This window comes from Clinocottus analis, unplaced genomic scaffold, assembly GCF_023055335.1.
Source record: "Clinocottus analis isolate CAN_PGR_092001 unplaced genomic scaffold, fCliAna1.0.p SCAF_11, whole genome shotgun sequence".
Classification (NCBI taxonomy): Eukaryota; Metazoa; Chordata; class Actinopteri; order Perciformes; family Cottidae; genus Clinocottus; species Clinocottus analis.
This window is the reverse complement of record NW_027175832.1, coordinates 16,856,630-16,877,837: the sequence shown is the minus strand read 5'-3', so window position 1 is coordinate 16,877,837 and position 21,208 is coordinate 16,856,630. Positions and strand designations below refer to the sequence as shown.

The 21,208-nt window shown below is 44.2% G+C and overlaps 2 protein-coding genes across 3 annotated transcripts in view; one reads left to right on the top strand and one right to left on the bottom strand.

Annotated features, from left to right (window-relative positions):
* rock1 (Rho-associated, coiled-coil containing protein kinase 1) overlaps positions 1–3,570 on the bottom strand; it is a 29,288-nt gene extending 25,718 nt beyond the window's left edge. For both annotated transcript variants that reach the window (XM_068603414.1, XM_068603404.1), the window contains exon 1: positions 2,653–3,570. In XM_068603414.1, the coding sequence (XP_068459515.1) occupies positions 2,653–2,745 (93 nt within the window). In that variant the 5' untranslated portion in view covers positions 2,746–3,570. The remainder of the gene's footprint in view (positions 1–2,652) is intronic.
* Positions 3,571–5,190: 1,620 nt separating this feature from the next.
* greb1l (GREB1 like retinoic acid receptor coactivator) overlaps positions 5,191–21,208 on the top strand; it is a 39,956-nt gene continuing 23,938 nt past the window's right edge. Inside the window, exon 1 of the mRNA XM_068569786.1 lies at positions 5,191–5,377. The gene's annotated coding sequence lies outside the window, so the exon portion shown is untranslated. The remainder of the gene's footprint in view (positions 5,378–21,208) is intronic.

The following is a 21,208-nucleotide window of genomic DNA, read 5'->3' as shown; positions in this document are numbered from 1 at the left end:
ATAAGAACATCCACCCATACATGTACACGCAACATTCACATACTCAACCACTGACTTCAAATCTGGTTTACTCGCCTTGCTGTTTCCTGTAATTAGTCTTATTACAGATTTAGAGTCCAAATAGCAGATGAAAGAGGCATCAAAACACAGAGGCGCCAATGCACCCCAAGTGTAAAAGTAGGAACAAAGACACACGCCTTTACGCTTTCCATCTCAAATTAGGCAAAGCCCTCGCAAAACAAGTCCCGACAGATCAACGCAACCATTCTAATAGACCAAATAATTACCACTGAGGGACAAAGTGAAAAAAAGGCAATTCATATTCCATATTTTAATAACTCGGCAAACATGTTTCCTCGATGCTAACTTTCAGAGACTCAAACTAAGGCGAGCATTTTCAATCCAGACACATCACTTGATGAAAACGATCCGATGCAAGATGTTGTTAGAAGAACACATGTGGACAACGCTCAGACTCTTAATGTCAGTGAGCTTTCACATCACAATGTCAGGAATTCTGTCCGTTCAGATTGGCCTGTCCAGAGCATAGTCATTGGTAGTGGGTGGGTGGGCAGCCCAAACCGATAAGACGCTCTTCCCTCCGAGCAGGATTTATTTAAAGGATGAAGATAAGGATGACACGGTTTGAATACTGTCCTCAATAGGCCAGACCCTGAGCAGAGTGGTACAGTGCAGTCCGAGTGTCGCCATCACACAACACAGACCAGGCCTCTATTGGAAAAATGTTGAAGTCCAACGGTGCTATACATTAGAGGGAGAGCAAAGCCAGCTCAGACTCAGGTACAGAAACACAGCCGGTAAAAGGCTTGCATTGTGCATTCTGATGGAACCTATTAGTCATAGCCAAGCATGTCGGCTGCTTTATGAGTTAAATGTCCTGATTCACGGCCTTCAGAAACATGAGTCTTCGGCCTACATAATTTTGGTTTATGGGTAGAGAGAAGAGCCCACACCCAGCTACCTCAGAGCTGCCTGGTCTCAACCCTCCCCAGACGTGTAGAATGGCTTTAGGACACACAGGGAACTCCAGGCCAGTCAAAGACAAGAGGTTATTTGATTAGCACGGAATTTTATTAAGCTGTGGGTGGAGTTGCATGGTGGCAGAGAGAGCCTCAGCAAAAGGCCTCCATTCATTGATCAGGCAAGATTGCAGAAAGGGGGGTAAAAAAGAGGAACAACACCCTTGTGTGTGCGGCTGCTAGCAGGAACAGTCCCCATAGCTTTTTTCCCATTAAAAATGCAGAGCATGTGCACTTTTAGGTGAGTTTAATTGCCTCGTTCTGCAACAGGATGGGAGGTCACAGAGAGTAAGCAAGCTTTTCTTTTCAAAAGACAGCGATCTACAGCAGCCTATACACAAACACTTCAAGTTGTGTGTGTGGGTGGGGTTTTAGGACAAGCCCTCTATCCCAAAACAGACCGCTTCCCCGATGTTTCTTTGCATTGGTAAGTCAGTCTGCAAGCTGCCAGTGCATTTAATAATCACACAATCAAGATGCAGGGATCATTAATCAAATGCATTGACTTTACGTGAACAACACCCAAATGGGTTAGAATGAAAGTACTGCATGTAAACAGACATTACATCTACCGGTCATTCCTTTTTAATCTGAGCTGGGAACCCTCGGCGAAAACTCAGCCTTTACCTGCCAACAGAAAGCGTGGATGTTTCATCACACCTCACATCCGAGTGTGACAACTCTCATGAGTCACTAAGAGCCAAATCCTTGTGAAAACACTTAGTGCCACCGTCGCGCAAGCCAAAAGGATTGTGATGTCAACAAACACTTCCTATTTCCAGCATGTAATAAAATATTATTTTTTTTAAATGATGGTGATGTTGCTTTAGGGTTTAGCACGTGGCAGCAGCTGCCTTCTTTCCTCACACTGGAAAGTCACTTCAGGAGTTGTCGCCCAGGGAAGGAGGAGCAGCCGGCAGGTGTACTGGTGCAGCTGGGGGCCTGCAGGTTACAACAGGCTTGCAGGCAGCCCATCACTTCAAATGAAGCTGAGATAAGTAAATATAGACAAAACAGCACACCTAACCACTAACTTCCTTCTTATAAAAAAAAAGCACACTGGCATCATAAAGCATTATTAGATTGTAGTGGGTGGCCAGGAAATCAATAGAGTTGATCAGATAAACTAGTATAACTTGCTATAACTGGCCTAACCACATATAACAGGAACACGGCTGCCATCTGTCAGTCTAGTTCAGTTACCATTGTTTTTAAATTAATCATTGAAGCTAGTTTGTTGAGTGAAGTTACTGTTAAACATCAATGCTACTGCTGTCTCATTGTTTTGGGCTGCAATGTTAAGACTGTAGGACATCATATTGTGTTGATTGTTTTCTTTTTGTAAACGCATACACATATAATATATATACATACACACACGTTCTATAAAGTATCACACACAGGTGTGTGTTCTATAAAGTACCACACACAGGTGTTTGATTATGATTCAGTATGCGAGGCAAATCGGCACGTCAGAGTTTCTACCAACACATTCCGTCAGTGACAACTGAGACGACTTGTTGGTCTCGGAAGAAGAAGAAACTCTGCTCCAAGGAGTAGTCTGACCCCGAACGGCCTTAGCCTAGCCCAGCTAAGCGAGTTACAAACTTACCAGAAGACAATCCGTGTTTACTTCTGACTGCGGGTTCTTCAACATGGCATCGATTTTTTCAAACCGAGCCGCCATACTTTCGCCAGCCGACATGTTCGCTGTTAAAACCCCGTTGAGCTGTGAACAAAAACGAGGCAGAAGGCTGGCTAGCTAGCCTTAGCAGTCAGCTAGCTAGCCAAAACGTTCCCTTTTTTCTTCGCGTGAACTTTTGCGCCGCAACTTTAGAGACAAGGCATCGTTCTCCTCGAGCTCTCACACACGTTAAAATGTCCAAGGTTGCGTTGAATGTACAAAAGCCACATTTTTTCAGAGTCGAAAGGAGGTTTTTTTTTCTTCCTATTCTTCCCCAGTACGAGTGGCAGACAAACTTCAGTGGCAAAAAGATAAATGCGGCGACAGATTAGTAGTCAGCCTCCGCAGGATGCCGCTGAGGATAAGCGCTTAAAAACGTCGGTGCATCCAAACAAAAAGAGCAATATAAAAGTGAACTGTTTTGTCTGTTTGAAAAGCAAAGTTTGTGTGTGAGAGAGAGAGGGAGAGAGAGGAGGGGGAGGTTAGTCCGGGCCCGTTCCCATATTTGTGCCCAGGGCCCCCCTTTGCAGAAAAACGACAATAGATTCTGACAGCTCAAAAGTAGAAGTGGTGGGGGGGGAAAAAAACTTCTGCTTCTTCCAAAAGATTTGATCAGTTGAAACACGGGTGTCGATCCGACGTCTAGCGGCTGTCCTTCCGCTACATCCCGTGCGTTGTCGCTGCCTGTCGACCGTTTCCCGTGTCCGCTGTGCTCTATCTCCCGGGTCGAAAAAGGCTTAATAATCCACCAAGTTTAAGTGTGTGTTAGTTTTCGGAAGAAAAAAAAACAGCAGACGATGCCCGATTTTCTCCCACAGCCTGACCAACATGTCCGCCTTCCTGTTCAAACACCCCGGAGGAGCGACTTCAAAATGTCAAGCAATGCGCATGCGCCGTGCCGAGGCGCATTCAAAAGAGTTCACAGACGGATAATGGCAACATGTTGCTGTTCTGTTCACTGATGTTACGTTGTAAAAATGTGGCCAGCTACCATATATACTACCACAGCTACTGTCGGAGCGATGAGAGAAAACCCAATTTAGGTCATGTGTTGCTAAGTACAAATGATCAAGTGTGCGTTATACTTTCTATTATATTCGATTATATTCTATTTCCATGTCGATTGAGAATGTAATCATAAAGGCCTTTACTGAGCCATCAAAAAGTGATGCAAAGTATTCTTGTTTTGGAAAAAATGTAATAGAATGTCTTGATGTTTTTTGAGGGGGAGTGACTGCAATTATGACGCTGTCACTTAGTGTCCTCGTATTGTATGTATGTATCTGTTTGTTGTATTTGTTTTTGTTGTTGTATGGACTTAGATTTCTGAATAAATAAAGTTAAATTGTTATTATTCTATTCAATGACTGAAATGATCAGATTAGGTAATAGGTGCTGTTGGTTATGGACCATAATCACATATGTGTCACATTCTAGTTGTAATACATTCAGTGATGTGAAGCATTTATATGATGTCATATTGTCATATTGATTTGTTGTGTGCGTGTGTGTGTGTGTTTGCGTGTGTATGTCTGTGTGTGTGAGCGTGCGCGCGCATGTGTGTGCACGTGTGTGTGTTCTGCATGCCCGCCAACAGAGGGCAGTGTTGTACAACGTTAATGGTGAAAACTCAGCTTTAATAAAAAATGTAAGTGTTTAATAAACATGCTGTCACGTGCTCATTAAAAATCATACATTATGTTCATATGCATCACTTAATCTCAATACATTATCTTCTTTTTAGTTTTTGTGTTATGCAGCCTAAACTCGGTGCATCAGTCCAGACCAGAAGTTTCTCTACTAAAAAATATTATTTTTTAAGTTGTGTGTTCATAAAAAAAATAATCGAATAATGTATACAAACTGCTATTGTTGCTGTTTAAAAAGAAAACAGCTTATAGATTAATGGGAGGGCTAATTCAAATTGGTAAAATATGTATATATATATATATGTATATATATATATATATATATATATATATATATATATATATATATATATATATATATATATATATATATATATACATATATGTACATATATATATACATATATATACACAGATATATATACGTATGTATATACGTTTATATGTATGTATGTATGAATGTTTGTATGTATGTATACGTACGTCGGTAGGTAGGTATATTCTCCTTTTCCTTTGTTTGCATGTTTGATTTATTTATTCTGTTTATTTCTTATTATTTTATTAGTCTGTTTATTAAATGTCCTAGTATGTATGACATTGTGAGGTGTGCTGTTTTTTGTCACGCTTGCCTGTGTTCTGCTCCTATTTGTTGTTGTTAAACTTTCCTTTTGGTTCATTTGAACTGGTTGACCGACTACTTCCGGTAACATCTGTGACGTGTTCGTTTCGCGTCTAACTCTTGTGTTTTCATCCCTCCCGCTTTGACAACAAACTGAACTGGACGTATCCTCGGCTGAACCGGGGGACCAAACGGCGTACGTACAGTAATATCGTGACGTCACTCTGCGGTTTCCTCGGGTGCGCAGATCAGCTGTGAGCAGTGCGACCCGGGAGCAGAAGCAACAGTGTGGGGGTGGCTGCTCAAGTCAGGGACGCGAACATTCAACCCGCAGACCCGATTCTCCGTGGACATGGCCGTGTAACGCGTCTCCGAGTGGATCAAGGTAGGCGCGCACGGTGCCCAGCTTTTCTGAATCCGCGCACTTGCTTCAAAAACCGCGTGCCCAAGAGAGAGAGAGAGAGCGAGAGAGAGCGAGAGAGAGAGAGAGCACGTTTGTGATTAGAAACGGGATCGTGCTGGCTTGTGGTCGAGCTGAAAGCCTGCGGGATGTCGCGTCCGTCACCCGGGGGCTCAAACAGCTGCTTAAAGTTTGTTTCACCAAGGAATTGTAATACCAGTATTGAAGCTGTGTGCATGAAAACACTGCAGAGGGGTTATTAAAGTAGCCTGCAACGAGAGGCAATTAATTGCATCAGAAGCAAAGTCTGTCTTGATGTTATGCTTTAGGTAATTAACGTGACTTGCAGCGTACTATGAGTGTTTTTTTTTTCTTAAACCTGTAGCAGAGAAGAAGTCCAGTGGAACTTCATTTCAGACCAGCAGTCATATAATTTATCTTGTGGCTATTAGGGTTGTGGATCACTGTCTGCTGCCTTAAAGGGCATGTATTATCTCGTTTCATCTTTGAAAATGTCACTCATGTCCCTATGTGAGTAATCGTTGTTAACAAAGTTAACAATGTCAAGTATGCCTAGGAACCAGTCCCTCTAATTTACACGTTTGTCTCTTGAAGACAAAGTTGCCTCAGGCAAGATGTAGAAACCGGCTTCAGCAGTTTTGGACAGAGTCATATAACCAGAGCAGGGAGATGGTTTTGGTGGAATGTCATTTACAGGCAAACCAGTCTGTCTTGACCACATCTAATCTGACGTTCCATGTTTCATGGCCCGACGGTTGCGCCTGTCTCCTCGACCCCTTCTTCCCTTTTCGAAATGTCATCAGAGTTAATGGCCATAACATACGCATTACACGATCCTGCAGATTACAGCAGAGTAGTTAATTTTACCAGACGTGTGCGGCTCACTGACGCTAAAGCAACTGCAAGGATACGTTTCATGTCAAAGCAGCGCTTATAATTAAACAAACAGTCTTCGGGTGGAAAACAAATTCTCTCAAAATATTCGCAGAGTGATCTAAAAGCCTGACTGCCGCCCGTTCGCTGTGGATTTTGTGAATGCCGACAGTCGTGGTTGTCCTCTCCGACTGAGCATCCTCTCGACTGGAGCAGCATCCCTCACGTCAGCGCCACGTGAGTGCGTGCGTGCTCTGTACGAGGAGTGTGGATTGAGAATCGGCTGGGTGGCCTGTGTCACCGAGAGCACGCGCAGCCCTGTCAGAGAAGGGGAAGCGCTGGAGGGGCCAGCGGGGGCCCTGGACGCTGACCATCTGGCCCTTGGGGGGTGCTGGTTTCCTCCCTGGCTCCCTTTGTTCCAGGGGAACAATTGGGAGTTAATCTGGGAGGAGATAAGTAAGGCCCCCGTGACACCGCTCCTGCGCTCAAACAGGTTTCTCTCTTTAGCCTTGAAGGAGACATCTCCTTCCCCTGTGGCTTTGTTAAAGCTTTCAGTTGTGGAGGTTTGGCCGCTGGGCGTTTCCTCTGTGCGGTCGGGGGCATTTCAACCTTTTTTATTTCTCAAAAGCGAGTGACGGGTCGACTCGGGGGAATACGGTCGAGAGAGTCGGATATAGTTTTAAAAGCGATATTTGTTGCTGCAATTGGTTTGACCATCATTAGTCTGCCTCTCACACGAGGTTTGCAAACTTCCACCGTGATGACGCCGATGAGAAATAAACACATGCAGCTTCTAGCGATTCAAATCCACCAAACTGAGGTGTACCGGAAACTGAAAACTAGGCCATGATGGTTATTGCTCGTCCCTCGAAAGATTCCCTCTTTCAAATAAAAATTCATCTTTTGAGAACATGCTGTTTTGTCAATCTCTCATCATGTTGTCGTCAATGCGTCCCTTCTCTTGTTTTCTGGCCAAAGTATCATTAACAGCTGTTTCGTTGTGCGGAAGACCTGCTGTGAGGCGCGGAGGTTTTTGCCAAAAAATAGCAACATGTCATTTCTTCAGCTCGATCAAGCTGTGGAGAAATGATTATTCCACATCTCTTTTGGTACATAAGGCAGCTGTCACCAGGGTAACAGATTGATTTATTTCCTCCGAGGGCATCATTTCGAGCTCATCAGGACTGATCTTTTGCCGTTTGGGCCTTGAGCTTGCTCAGCTGGCCCTGTGAGTCTTTTGGTTTATTTCCTTTAGTAGGGAATGGAAGATGCATTTTCATCTGAACATACAATTTGTCTTCCTGTTAGGACAAACTTGTGCATGACAGATCACTCATACTCAGTGTCATACACAACAATACATAACAATTGATTCCCAATCCAATCGGCAACAAAGAGGTTTCAGGTTCTCTCCGCTGGCTTCCAGCAGCTCCAGAAACACCTCATTTTAAATATTGATCAGCGAGGAAACATCTTTCCCATTAAACACCCTCACGGATCATTCACAATAACAAATAAGATCACAAAAACACCACTGGGACCAGTCAGCAATGCGGCCAGATGCTTCGCTTGATCCCTTCAGAGGTACGTCTTAGTGATTGTGGTCTTCTCTGATCCTGGGTACAGATGGTACAAGGGACTAAATCCCAACGAGAAAGATCAGTGCTATTGTTTGACGTGACCCAGAAAACAGGTGGTCCTCAAATTAACCCTCATTATCCAAATACTGCTGAGGCAGTGGCCAGCAGCAAAAACACGTTTCCTTTTTGCACCATGCTTATGTTGTCATGAGAGACGATTGTGTCAATACAACACACCATAGCATCTAAAAGTAGACAATTAAATACTATATGAATAATGATAAAAGTAGAAACGATAATAGGAAGCATAATTATTATGAATTTGTAAAAAAAAAAAAAAGTAGCAATGCAAAATTACAAAGAATTCTCCATGACATTGCAAAAGTTGAAATACAATGATTGCTACTGGTGTTATACTATTTTTTAAATAGAGAAGTATAAATTACATGGAACTAGTCCAGTAAAAAAATGTCAAGTAAAATACCTCAAAATAAAATATATATTTTACTGCCTACTCTTCTTGAGTAGATGTTCTTATTGTCAGCCACTGTAAAATAATAATATAGTTCCATTGTATACAAAACTGGATTAAATTATATATTCATGCCAAAAACAAATGCATCACATAAAAAGTGTGTATTCGTTTTGCATCTGTGTTGCTTTAGCAGTAACAGCGTCTGATGGAAGTCAGAATCATTCGCTGGAGTTGTGCAGGCAGCTCCTAATCGTAAAAGAATAAAAAGAACTTTCGTCATTTTATGTCTGAATTTGGCTGATCAGTTTAATGGCTGTTTTCAAGAAACGGGAGAAATAAAAGAACATCTGCGCAGCCAAGTAGTGCGAGTAATCTTTCAACCTGTCCTTTTTTTTTTTAAATGATGGGTCAAGAATTCCAGGAACACCGTGTTCACTGGTAATGCCTGAGTACTCACAGACTGTTATGTTGGGTGTCAGGCTGATGTTTTTTGTTCTGTCTCTCTCTCTAAAGCACAGAGTTAGATCTACGTGTGGTTAAAGTTCTATCAATCGAAAGAAGTAATTGATCCAATCGCTCTTAAAAAATTCAGCAGCATGAAAGAGGAGTGAGGGAAAGCACTGATAAGGTCTAAAGAGGAGCATAGGGAGGCTGAGGAGGGGGATATATAGAAGTGGTTAAAACAGATGTGGGGGAGGGAGGGAGGGGGAGCGATGAAGAGCGAAGCTAGGCAGCTGGATGACGACACAGTGAGATACAGAGCAACGTTTCTTTTATTCAAACCCCCACACTTAAGGCTGCACAGTTTTGAGGGAGGAGTGCGCAGAGACGGGAGGACAATGTGACACAAACTCTGTACTGTATGTAGGCGCATGACACAGTCGACAATCGGATCATTAAAGCCAATCTCACAAAGGCCCGTGCCCCTCCCCCGGCTGAAAGGAGATGTCAAAGGTCTGTGACCTCTTCCATTTATGTGCATTGATCCCTCTGGTGGGGGGTGGGGCTTCCTCCTCAAAGCCCTGCACCATCAGCTGTTATATCTTAGTCTCACCTGCAGGAAGTGGATTCATTTTTTGATTCACTTCATTTTTTTTTTTAGTGTGCTATGGTTAAGCGCTGAAACAATTAGTCAATGCAATTCTTTTTTTTTTTTTCAATTGATCAATTGTTTCAGTATGTTTTAAAGTTGAAAATGAGGCCATTCACAGGTTCCAGCTTCTCAAATGTAAATGTGTTCTATAATAGCAAAGTGAATATTTTTTTTTTTCCCCATGTTCCATATTGTATAGGTTAAATTAATAATTAAGAAAATAATAATTTCATGTGTTTGTCAGTTTTGGATCTATTGTCCCAAGTCGCAGTGAATCCAAATGAGTGTGTTGCATCGAACTGGAAACCATCTTGTGCTTTTTGTGGATGAAGAGCATTTTAGCAACACACTTAGCATTTCAATAAAGAAATGGCACATGAGCTCAATTTCATCCTTTTTCTTTTTCTCTTTTCCAACCTTTGGATTAATTCCAAAAGCTACTTTCCTCAAAGTCTCATTGCTCCTCGCTCTTGCCTGTGTTAAACCCTCACTCATTAACTGGAGCTCGGTTGAGGCACATTACCGTTTCCACGTTGCCTAATGCTCCAACGAACATCTCGTCCCTGAATGCCTCACCATGAATTTGTGCTATTTTGTGTGAGTCGACTTCACCCTTCTGCGTTTATGACCTACTCAAGAGTGAAGGGGAATGGAAAAGCTTGTGAAGGTAAAATTCCTCTAAGCTAAAAAAAAAAAAAAAAAATAGTCTTAGAATGTGACTTTCAGTGATGGTTGAAAGGAAGGTAGGACATGCACTACATAAGAGAAGAACCAAATAGGCCTGAACATCCTGCTCTTTGTTGCAAGAGTGTGTGTGTGTGTGTGTGTGTGTGTATGCATGAGTGGAACACCACCCCGGTAGATGGCACTTCCTGTTGTTCTGTCGGTTATCTCTGCTTCTGACATGCGTGGCGGTTTCTTATCTGTCACCGCTGGATGCCCTACAGTTGACGAACCGAATGACTCAACGAACCCATTGCCGAGTTTTATATCAGGCCTCATTCTCCGCGGCATCAATCACACTTAGCCATGCTCATGGCACTGCCACAAAGCATGGCGTGGAGCCATCTGAATACAGAGCTAAAACTGTCATGAGCTCCAGATGTTGTCGCTCCATTGAGCTCTTTCCTTTGAAATCAAAGTCAAAATAGCTCCCTGACAGATATTAAATACTTTCCCCCCACCCCCGGAGCTGCTCGTTGGGAAGCGTGCAAAGTCAAGCGGTCGCCGTTAAGCGCGAGTGCATTTGTGTGGGTGATGGCGCGTGACGGTCACGGAGGTTCAGTGTGTTTCCCTGAAGTTGAACTCTATCATTTGCAGCGGTAATAAACATAATGAGGTCACATGAGTCCTCGCATCTTGCATCTCATCACAGCAGGAGTGTGGAGTCTCACGTCTACAGTGTTTATCCTATTTTTTTCTGGGAGGAACGGGGGGGGGGGGCGGGGGCTCCATGACATCAATGTAAGCTCATAAAGAGCGAAGTGTGCATGCAGCTCTGCTGAGAGCTCTTTGTAATAATATGTCCTCATTCTCTCCATTGAAACCTGGAAAGCATCCAGCTGAGAATCCCTTCTTGCACAGTACTGTTATGGAACAGTGTGTTCTCACGGACTGTACTGCTGCATCCCCCTCCACTTCCTCCTCCACATCCTCCTCCTCCTCCTCCTCTTCCTCCTCCTCCCATCTCCCTTGCACAGATGCCAACCCCTGTGGAACAGTACCTGCAGTCAAAAAAATGAATGCATTACATTAGTACTTTTTTTTGTGAAAGGGTTCAGTGTTTGATCACAGTGCAATAGTCTGACAGGGAGTTCACTATTTTGGCCTTTGCTACAGGTTTTTGACTAATTCATCATTCTTAGGTTTCCATCTATTGATTCACGTGGCAGTTGCACACGTCGTTAGCAATCCTCTGCATTTCACATTTTACTTTCATTGTGCCTTTATTCCACTTTAAAAGAGCTGTGTTTGACGTTCTGAACATTAGCACATGTTCTCATGTTCTACATATGTATGTATGGGCTGGCAAATGTGTAAAAAAAAATAACCCAATATTCACCCCCTGTGCCTTTCTTTCCCGATTCTTTTAAGCTGTTTTAATCTGCTAATTTATGAGCTAACCAACCGGTACATTTTAGACTTACATGAATTAGTTCACCCAGGGGTTTATTCTAATTTCAGTCGCGGAAGACTTTACTTTCACCCCGGCGATCGACTGTGATGAATCTACGAATATACTGCAGTCCTATTGTCTCCTGAAACATCCTGCACAGGGTGCTGTGGTCGCCAAGGAGCAGGATGTGTTCTAACAACAGCTGGAAACACTCAGGCTTGGTGCCAGATTTCCCACATTACCACAGCAGCATCACATGTATATCTCCCCGAAATCTCCCTGCACACACACACACACACACACACACACATATCTCAAACAGGACATTCACTCTCGCTCTCTCTCTCTCTCTCTTTCTCTCTCTCTCTCATGTCGAAACACAAGGTCAGCGTGTGTTGATGCTGCCAAGGTTTGTGGGTGGGGGTGCGGGCTGCCTGGAGCAGAAGGCTGTCACCAATTGTCCAAGGCTACGGTGACCAAGACCCAGACCTCTGCTGCGAGAACTCAACGTTCCTCTGTGGCAGGGGAGGTCATTCTCTCTCTCTCTCTCTCTCTCTCTCTCTCTCTCTCTCTCTCTCTCTCTCTGTGTATACACATTTGCGGCTCGAGCCCAGAAAACAAACAGGCAAACACACAGAAAACTACTAACAGATTAAGCCTTCTTTATTGTTCACCCCCCCCCCCCCCCCCCCTGCCCCCTCCCTTCTCGATCGGTGTATTGACTTGCTGATGACAATCAATAGCATCAAAGCACAAACTAATTAAATGTAACCAGTTATGTGTCTACAGCTAAGTTTCATGTCCATTTACAGCCTCGACTGAAGAAGAGGACGGAGGGCTTCAGTCGTTTTCTTACAGCGTGACACACAGGTGACTAAATAAGGAAATGAGTCAGGAAACCAAACAATTTGTGAGTGATTGATATGAAAATGTTGTGAATCGTAGGCTTTGTAATATCATATTTACCTGCAAAGAGTCTCTCTCTCTCCCTCTCTGCCTGTCTCTGTCCCCTGTCATAAGAGCTGCATTGCCGAAGGAAGGTTGCTTAAACTTGTCTTTGCTCGTTGTCCCTTCGGGCTGCGTTTATGCTGTTTCTGTGGACTTGACAATACAGAAGGCAATTTATTTTGCCGTAGGGAGGAACAGCTGCTCATTTCGAACAGAGCGAGCGGTTTCTCCGTGTTCGAACTCTTTCTGCTAAGCTGAGCCACTCGGCTGCTGGCTGTAGCTTCATCTGGAGGGGACATGAGAGATATTGATCTTTGTGTCCATGCCCATGTGCAATAAAAGGAATTGTGCAAAATGACACGGTACTCCTTTAAGTTTAACTTATTAAGTTATGCAAGAGCATCGTGTACTGTGGTTTGTTTGAATATTTTTTTGTTGAATTAATATCACTAAATGTTTTGGACTGTTGAAGAATCAAGATAAACCATCATTTCACATATTTGCTGTCACGGTAACGGCAGCGGCGGGAGTCTGATGTTCAGCTGAGAGGGAGAAGTGAAGTCGGGTGTCTTTACTGTCTTGCTCTTGGTAAAAAAAAAAAAATCTGGTTTGAGCGAATTAGCTCGACGCTTATGAAAGATATTATTTACTCTGAAACCAAAATGACTCGTGTTTTGGTGCTGGACCGTTCAGTCGGGACATTTTGAAACCTTTTCAAATGGCCCAGTTTCTACCTTCAGCATCTGTTTGGAGGCTGAAAAGAAAGCAAGGGACACATTAGGAGTCATAACGTGTTTCACTTTGCACCTGAGTGCCGTATCAAACCATTATTTCTGCTCGGTACACCGCTTTGTCACAGGAGTCCCCGTCTTAACTGTCACATCTGCCAGTCGCTAAAGTATCTCATCTCTCGTGAGGGATCAGGGCAGGATGAAGTGCGCCGGTGCCTGAATAGGTTTACTGTCACTTTTTTCTCATCAGCGGAGCTTGTGTGTGGGGTCAAGCCCTCAACAAAAGAGGGCCCTGCATCCATTGTCTCATTAAGACAAAAAAAAAAAAAGAAGAGTCCTGCTGATGCCGCGACTCTTGCCGCAGTAAGGAGGACTGATGGGATCTAAGTGTGGGTCCTGTCACCGAGGGCAACCTGGTGCTTATTAATCTGGAGGGTGGGCGGAGGGGGGGGTAATGTGGTAGAGTAAGGGTGGGGGTTGGAGTGTGTGTGTGTGTGTGTGTGTGTGTGACAGGGGTGGGGTGCTGCTGAGGCAGCAATGCCGCCTGGGGTCAGGAAGAGGGACATGATGGATACAGCTGATCGCCCGGTGAGGAAGTTTTGAGGGGAAGGGGAGGAGGCGCCGCCGTCGAGGACATTGAGAAGCCTCTTTGTCCCGGTGTCACTCAAACGGATTCAAGGTGGCGGAGGCTTTTTTTTTTTCAGGAAGGAAAAGAATGGAGAGGTCCCATTGTGAAAGGTGGGTCTCTCTCTGGATGCCCGATGAACACAACAGACCTCTTTCTTATGTCCTCTCCATGAGTGCCCTGTGCTCCTGCGTGGCTAAATTGTGTCAGTGTGTCAGTTGTGGGAACTTTTCAGGGAAGAACTTTGACTGAACTTTGAGGGGGGTCGCCTGCCTTTTGTATCTGTGCTTTTATTTGAATGTATATTAGTTCATTTGGGGAAAAAGTTGGAAGCATCTGAACTGTTTCGTGAAGGTCTTTACAGAGACAATTGACGTCTTCATCTCAAACTGTCTTTGATTTTTTTTCTAATGAGCAGGTTGGAGCCGCGAGTAATTTAGGCTGTTTTTATTATCCGCTAATCTGCTAATTATTTCTCAGTTCATGAATTCATTATGTATAAAATGTCAGGTGCACTTTACTTTACTTATTATCGTTATTATTTTATTTGTTTTACTTGTTGCATCTTTACTTACTTACTTGTTTTATCTAATTTTTTATACTTTCATTTTGTATTGTCTGTAAATAGATATATATATATATATATTTTTATTTAGTTTTTTATATAGTTAAATGTTCATTGTTATTGTTAAATGTTGTACATCTTCTACCAAGACAAATTCCTTGTTTGAGCAAACTCACTTGGCAATAAATGATTCTGATTTTGATTCTGATATTAGTACTATCACATAACTAAAAAAAGCATAACATTCTCATATTAAAAGAAGCTGAAGCATTTATTGTGGAAAGCCTTAAAACGATTTAATTAATCGACTAATTCAGCCCTAGAAGAACTTTAAGAGTTCCGATCAAAATGTTTGTCACATTGATGATGAAGAAGGGTAAAGTACCGGAAGCTGTCATAGTTATTTTATAATATATTCACTTTTTAAAATATTGTATTATATATTTTTTGGGACATTTGTCTTATTTTTTTGTGCACAGGCAAATTAGAAATTATCAGGAAGATTTTCATGAGTGAAAGTGAAGGACATCTTAACATTGAGTGGAGTCTGTTTTCATACATGTATGTCTTTTAGTATCGGTACCAAAACTCAGGTGGAACAATAGAAACTCTTATAGCGTATTGAGCTTTTGCACAGCGGTCCTATGCAAAGGCAATACAGGCAAATGCTCGAGGCACCATCCATCCATCCATCCATCCATCCATCCATCCATCCATCCATCCATCCATCCCTGGGGGCAGAGCATTCTCTGTGTGAATGTAAAAAATGAGCTAAAAACTTGATTCGGTCACCAAATTGGTCAGGGTCAACTGTGTGTGTGTGTGTGTGTGTGTGTGTGTTTTGAAAGGTTCACTGACACGACGATCACATCTAAGATTCCCCCATTATTATCAGCACCTCTGTCTGCCCGACGCGTGACGCGGCGGCAAGGCTGAGCGCCGCTCAAGCCAGCGGCTGGAAGCAGAACCTGACCCCTTTTGCTAGTTCTGTCATCTGATAAGAGACAATGTTTTGATAGCGTCGGCCCTCTCGACGTGATCCATGTGCTCTCCTTTTACACCCTCCGAGCAAACAGGGCTGTCTAAACAACAGTTTATGGCCAGGACAAGGCCTGGTCAAGCATCATCAAAGATGTCCTCTGGGATGAGCCATTAGGTGTGTGGACCAGATGTCAGAAGACGCTGCGGCCATGACGGCGGCGGATCGATATCTTTCTCAGGATAGGATGAATTACAGGCTAATTAAGGAACTGGTGATGAGGTGAATGAATATATTATTAGCTTCATTTCTTTTCTTTAAGTGAGATCATTTTTCCAGTCTTAGCTTAAACAATGTATATCCTTAGAGGGTTGGTTTTGACCAGTCCTATTATAGCATCTGCTCTTGTCTTTAACTTTATTTCCATCTTCCCTCCTCGTGCCCTTTACCATTGACCGGTGTTCAACCCCTCGCTGGTGACAGCTTTACAGTATGAAATAGAACTCATTGTTGTCTTATTCAATATGGCTCTGCTGAATAAGTCCATAAATGCATTAGGGTCCTGTGTCCCTCCCTGTTGTCCGGGCTATGGCGAACTGACGTTCAACCCCGGCCGCGCTGTAAAATGCAGATTGGGTTCACTGGCAGGCCTTCCATTTTATTACACAGTCATGAACGGCGTTGTAAACTGTCACTCGTCCTTCACTTTCATTCACTCATTCTATCGGGGAGAACGGCTTTGAGAGCTTGACCTCTTCTGCTCACCGGTCACGTTAGCGAAGGACGGACACGTTTGGCAACTCGTTCTTACGTTCTGCGGAATGTGTAGGAGCGGTTTTTGTGGCCGAGTTTCCCAAAGTAAGCCCACCGGTTCGGGTGTGGCTTTTTAAATATGTGATCAGATTTGTTTTTTTTTCATCACCACAGCTGGCGAGAGATCGCATGAACTGTATTCAGAATCACCCCGGCAACAAAAAAACATTAGAACCAGCCATTGTTCGGGTCCAAAAATGTCATAATTTTGAGCTGTAATGATTAATTGATCGATGAAAAGCAATCTTAATCTTTCAAGCAGAAAGGCCAAACCTTCTCTGGTTCCAGCTTCTTAAATGTGTGTGTGTGTGTGTGTGTGTGTGTGTGTGTGTGTGTGTGTGTGTGTGTGTGTGTGTGTGTGTGTGTGCGCGCGCATGTGTGTGTGTGAACTGAATTTTTTTTTTTTACAGTTCCATAAAAATAAATAAGAGCAATTTGAAAACATCTCCTTGGGGACACGATAATTATAGTGCGTTCATTATTTTGTGACCTTTTTATACACAAAATAATTAACACATTTATCAAGAAAATAATCATTAATGAAAATTGCTTTTGCAGCCCTGCTCTCGAGTCGAAAAATAAGTTGTAGGTTTTTCTGGTTATCCGTATTCAATGGAACTTACATACAATCAGGCGATTGCCTCTTATTGAACACTTAAAGAACACTTGTCCATCAAAAGCTGGAACATCGCTTTAATTTCACTGTGAACAACCAGAGCGTTGAGTGTTGCTCCACGAGTTGGTTACTTTTAAACAAGGCTTGTTTTGCGTTTGTGCCGCGTCAGTCATCTGTTTGGTCGACCCGCGCCGTCAAACGCCGCTGGCCTGTTGTCTGCGGCTGAGATTTTAGTTTAAGGTTAAACGCCTCGCCCTTAAACTCATCCGCTGGGCCAGAGTGTGTGGCAAGGTCATCGCTCCAATCAACCTTGTGCTGCCACAAAAGGCCGCTTGTCCCCTAATGAATTAGCGGTACCGTCCCTCAAGCGAGCCGCTGCGCGGCCCTCCGAGCCCCACGCGGGCCTCCCCCGGCCCCGCTGCCCTTTCACACGCACCCCCTCGCCCCTAATTTTTAAACGAGTTTTATAACTGGACAGTAAACTTCCAGTGGCTTAATGATGATGACTTCTTCATCTGCCCAAATGCTCCTTTTGTCCGCCCCTCCTCGGGCCCTGCACCCTGCCCCCCCGTTCCCTCTGGTCACACCAAGCCTTAAACCCTGGTTCACCCCACTTTATAGTTCCTCAGATAATCCCCTGGAACACACACACACACACACACACACACACACGCACCCTCAAGCTATTATCTTCACTGAGCCCTGCTCTGTCTCCTTCTCCCACTCCTCCTCTCTGTTGCTGCCGACTTCAGCAATGGCATTCAGCTGGAATGTTTGCCTTTTGTTTGCGTGGCCCACTGGCAAGCCATGAATGACCTTAGCTCATCTGCTATCCTCACTAGCACCGATTTGCACTTCAGGGCCCAGCGGGTAGTCCCGTGGAGCCGGGGGAGGGGGGAGTCCCGGAAGAAGCTCGCGGGGGCTTTTATAAGGAAATTAGAGCCGCGGACTGCCACCCGGACAGTAAACGGGGGCGCGAGTCCTCACACCTTTGGCGTCAGGTAGCCCACGTCGAGCGAGTAGAAAAAGGGGATGCCGTTGCGGGAATTTTCACATGGAGGCATTTTTGGGGTTTTCTTGTCATTGTTTTCTTATTATAAGAGACAGGCGTGCTAATTAGCACCTTGGTTTTCTGCGCTTCCTCCCCACCCGACGCGCCTCTCGCGTGTCTCGTTTTGTCGGTTAAACCTCGCCCTCGTGTTTCCCGCAGCATCGGAGCTTCGGCCCGCCATGGTACGCAATCAGAAGACGCCATCCCAACGTGCCGGGGTAGGCCGGTAGGTTGGAGAGTCGGCTCACACAAAGCTGTGGGAATCCTAAGAGAGAGAGAAAGAACCCCTCTCTCCTCGGCTTTCCACATTTAAGAGCATCAAGCCCAAAATCTCCCAGAGAGTCCCCCTCTACCCCCCACGGCTGATCATGTGACTCGTCTTTCCTCAGGTGGCGGTGGCAGGGACACTTCCCCTTTGTCAGAGACTTTAGAAGGAGCTCAAAGCAGCGGTGAAGGATGGGCTCGGGGGGCGGGCATGCATTCAATCCGCACCCTTTTGTTTTTTTTGCACAGTCTCTTTTGAGGCCAAAGAAAATGCCGGGCTTACTCATTATCTCCATTCTAAAGGGGCTGTTTAAGACAGGCCACGTCAAAGTCAGGGGCTTCGACATATATCACGCTGACAGCTCTTCCCCCCCCCCCCCCTCTGGTTGAACTTGTTGCCACGCCGGTATCAGATGGATCGCTGGGAAGAGATTTCACTTTTATCACACCTGATAACTCGAACGGTTAATTTGCGGTATCTCTGGCACTGAAAAGCGTCAAATAAAATCCGAGGCCCAGTTTGGGACTCACCGGTGGTTTTTCCCATGTGTGGTCTAAATCAGCAATAGCCGGACACTTTTCACAGTCAAACTCAAGCCCAATGTTTAGACAAATGTGGCTGATTGAGAGGAATGAAGGGGCCCGTAAGGACTAATGGAAGGCCCCCGATTGGCTCGCGTGGTGCTTTTACGGCTGCCATCACGCTGACTGTGCCCTAATATAACCATTGGAGAGGAGGTGAGAAGAGCTGCACACAACTTGATTAACACAACTGTTGACTGTGTGTCTGTGGTAATGAACTGGAACACCAGTCACACGGCTCAGCGAAGCAAGAAACCGAAGCCAAGCAAACAGAGAAATTTATAATGTCATCATTTGTGACAACAGGAATGTAACCAGAGTTTATTGTAATCGTAAATCTCTATTGTTATGTTGTGTCCTAAGTTGGTTTCTGTGAAAGTAAACGCCAAAAAAAACAATTTCTAGATATTTTTCTTTCTTTTCACTCAATAAAAGCAAGTTTAAACCCTTCATAAGCAACTAATCTGAGGGAAACCATTGCTGTGGGAGACTTAAAGATGCTGTGTCATGTTAAATGGTGCGTGCATCGTCCCTGCCATCAAGTAGATGTGAGTTTGCTCCAAACTACTATTTACCTGGCAAATTCTTGCTGACTTGGCATTAATTAGTCGGATGAAAAACCGACACAGGAGTCTAAATTAGTAACGTTAAACACGTGAGGTCACCTTAAATTAGGAAGTTTGTTGCATCATTTCAGCGACCTTGAAGAGAAAAACTATAAACTATGAAATGTAACAGTTGAACAGATTGTGAATCTTTATAATATAGTTTCGTCACGCCGCATCACATACACTACGAGGACTCGAGGGAGAAGTGATTTGATTATTCTCGACTCGTTTAAAGTAAGTTTGACATTTTCCTCTGATGTAGCAGACGCACATGTTTGAACGTTAATGTCAAACCTCTTCACTTACGTGCTCGTATGCCATACCCGTACGAGGAAATGTGCGCCCTTGCCATGTAGGGATAAGCGTGGTGAGGTACTAACCCTGATCATTAGGCTGTAATGACATAGAATCCCTAACATCTGCCAGTGCCTGTTGATTTGCGGTGCATTTCCGTTTATTTATTTTGACCAGATGAGCCCCTGGTATTTATAGCGGGAGTAAAAGCCCAGAGTGGGGTCAATCCCGGGCAAGGCTACGAAGACAAAATGCTCAAGCTGACCTGACATTCTTGTCCCCATTTTGCTGGGGACAGATTCTCCCGTCTCCTGAATTGGCCCCCCAATAAAAAAAAAAAAAGAAGAAGAAGAAAAAAAAAAGTTGGGTGTGTCAGTCAGTCAGCAAGACCCTGAACTGAGCGTAAGAGCGAAAGTTGGACTTAAAGAGTCAGTCCACTCCTCTCTCTCTCGATTAAAAAAAAACAAACCCACCTGACACAGTGTCGGTGTCTTGATGTGCAGGGGTCACGCGTGGCAGGGCGGCGTGGCTGTGTGGCAACGGGGAAATATGGGACCTTCTTCTTTGTCTCCCCCCCACTCCCTAGCGCACACACACACACACACACACACACAAACTCTCTCACACACACACACACACACAGCTCCACAGGCCTCCAAGAGCATCTGTCACCACAGGGGGTCAGCAGGGCCAAGATGAATGAGCCCCCGGTGGATTCCCTCCCTCCTTGGCAAATGGCACAGGACAGAGGAGGGCATAGGGGACTAGGGGGAGGGGTCTGTGTTTGTGTGTGTCTGTGTGTGTGTGTGTGTGTGTGTGTGTGTGTGTGTGTTTGTTTGCATGCAAGTGAGAGAGAGAGAGAGAGAGAGAGCGAGAGAGAGAGAGCGAGAGAGAGAGGGAGGGTTTCTGCTGTTCTGAGAGGAGAGAAAGAGTGGGATTCTCATTTCTAGAGTATCATGACAAAGGTGACTTAAGACATAGCGGAGAAGAGTGAAACTCCATATGCTGCCTGGATATCAACACATTCTTTCCCTGAGGATTTATTATCTAAAATGGACTATAGCTGAGGGCGGAAAAAGAAAAAAAAAGCTGCCTTCACATTTGGGATTTACTGCATTTGATCTGGATGTGACGGGTTCCTCCGCCGGCCGAGTGCTCATGGAAGGTACAGGAGAAGCTTGTGTGTCACGTGTGGCTCTGATGTAGCGTTAATGAGATGGGCTTTTAGCACCTCATTTAGTGAGCATGAAGAGATGTTTGTCTTTTTTTCCCCCCTGCCTCATTTCTTACCCCCATCCCCCTTTCTCTCCTGTCTGATGGGCTAATGTCTCTCCACCACAGGTTTTCTAACGTTAGCACTTCTGAGATCTTTTCCCGCATTTCAGCAATTGTTACGGGCTGAAAATGTTAATGAGCAACAATGAGGTGTAAACAATTTGGATATTTAACACATTTTCATTAACATTTTTTTCTTCTTCAGTTATATGGGTGACTGAGGCGAAAAGAACATTTTGTCATTAGGTAGTGATAATTAAAATATATATCTTTTTTTCTTCTTTTTTCTTTACAGTAGAAGTTTGAA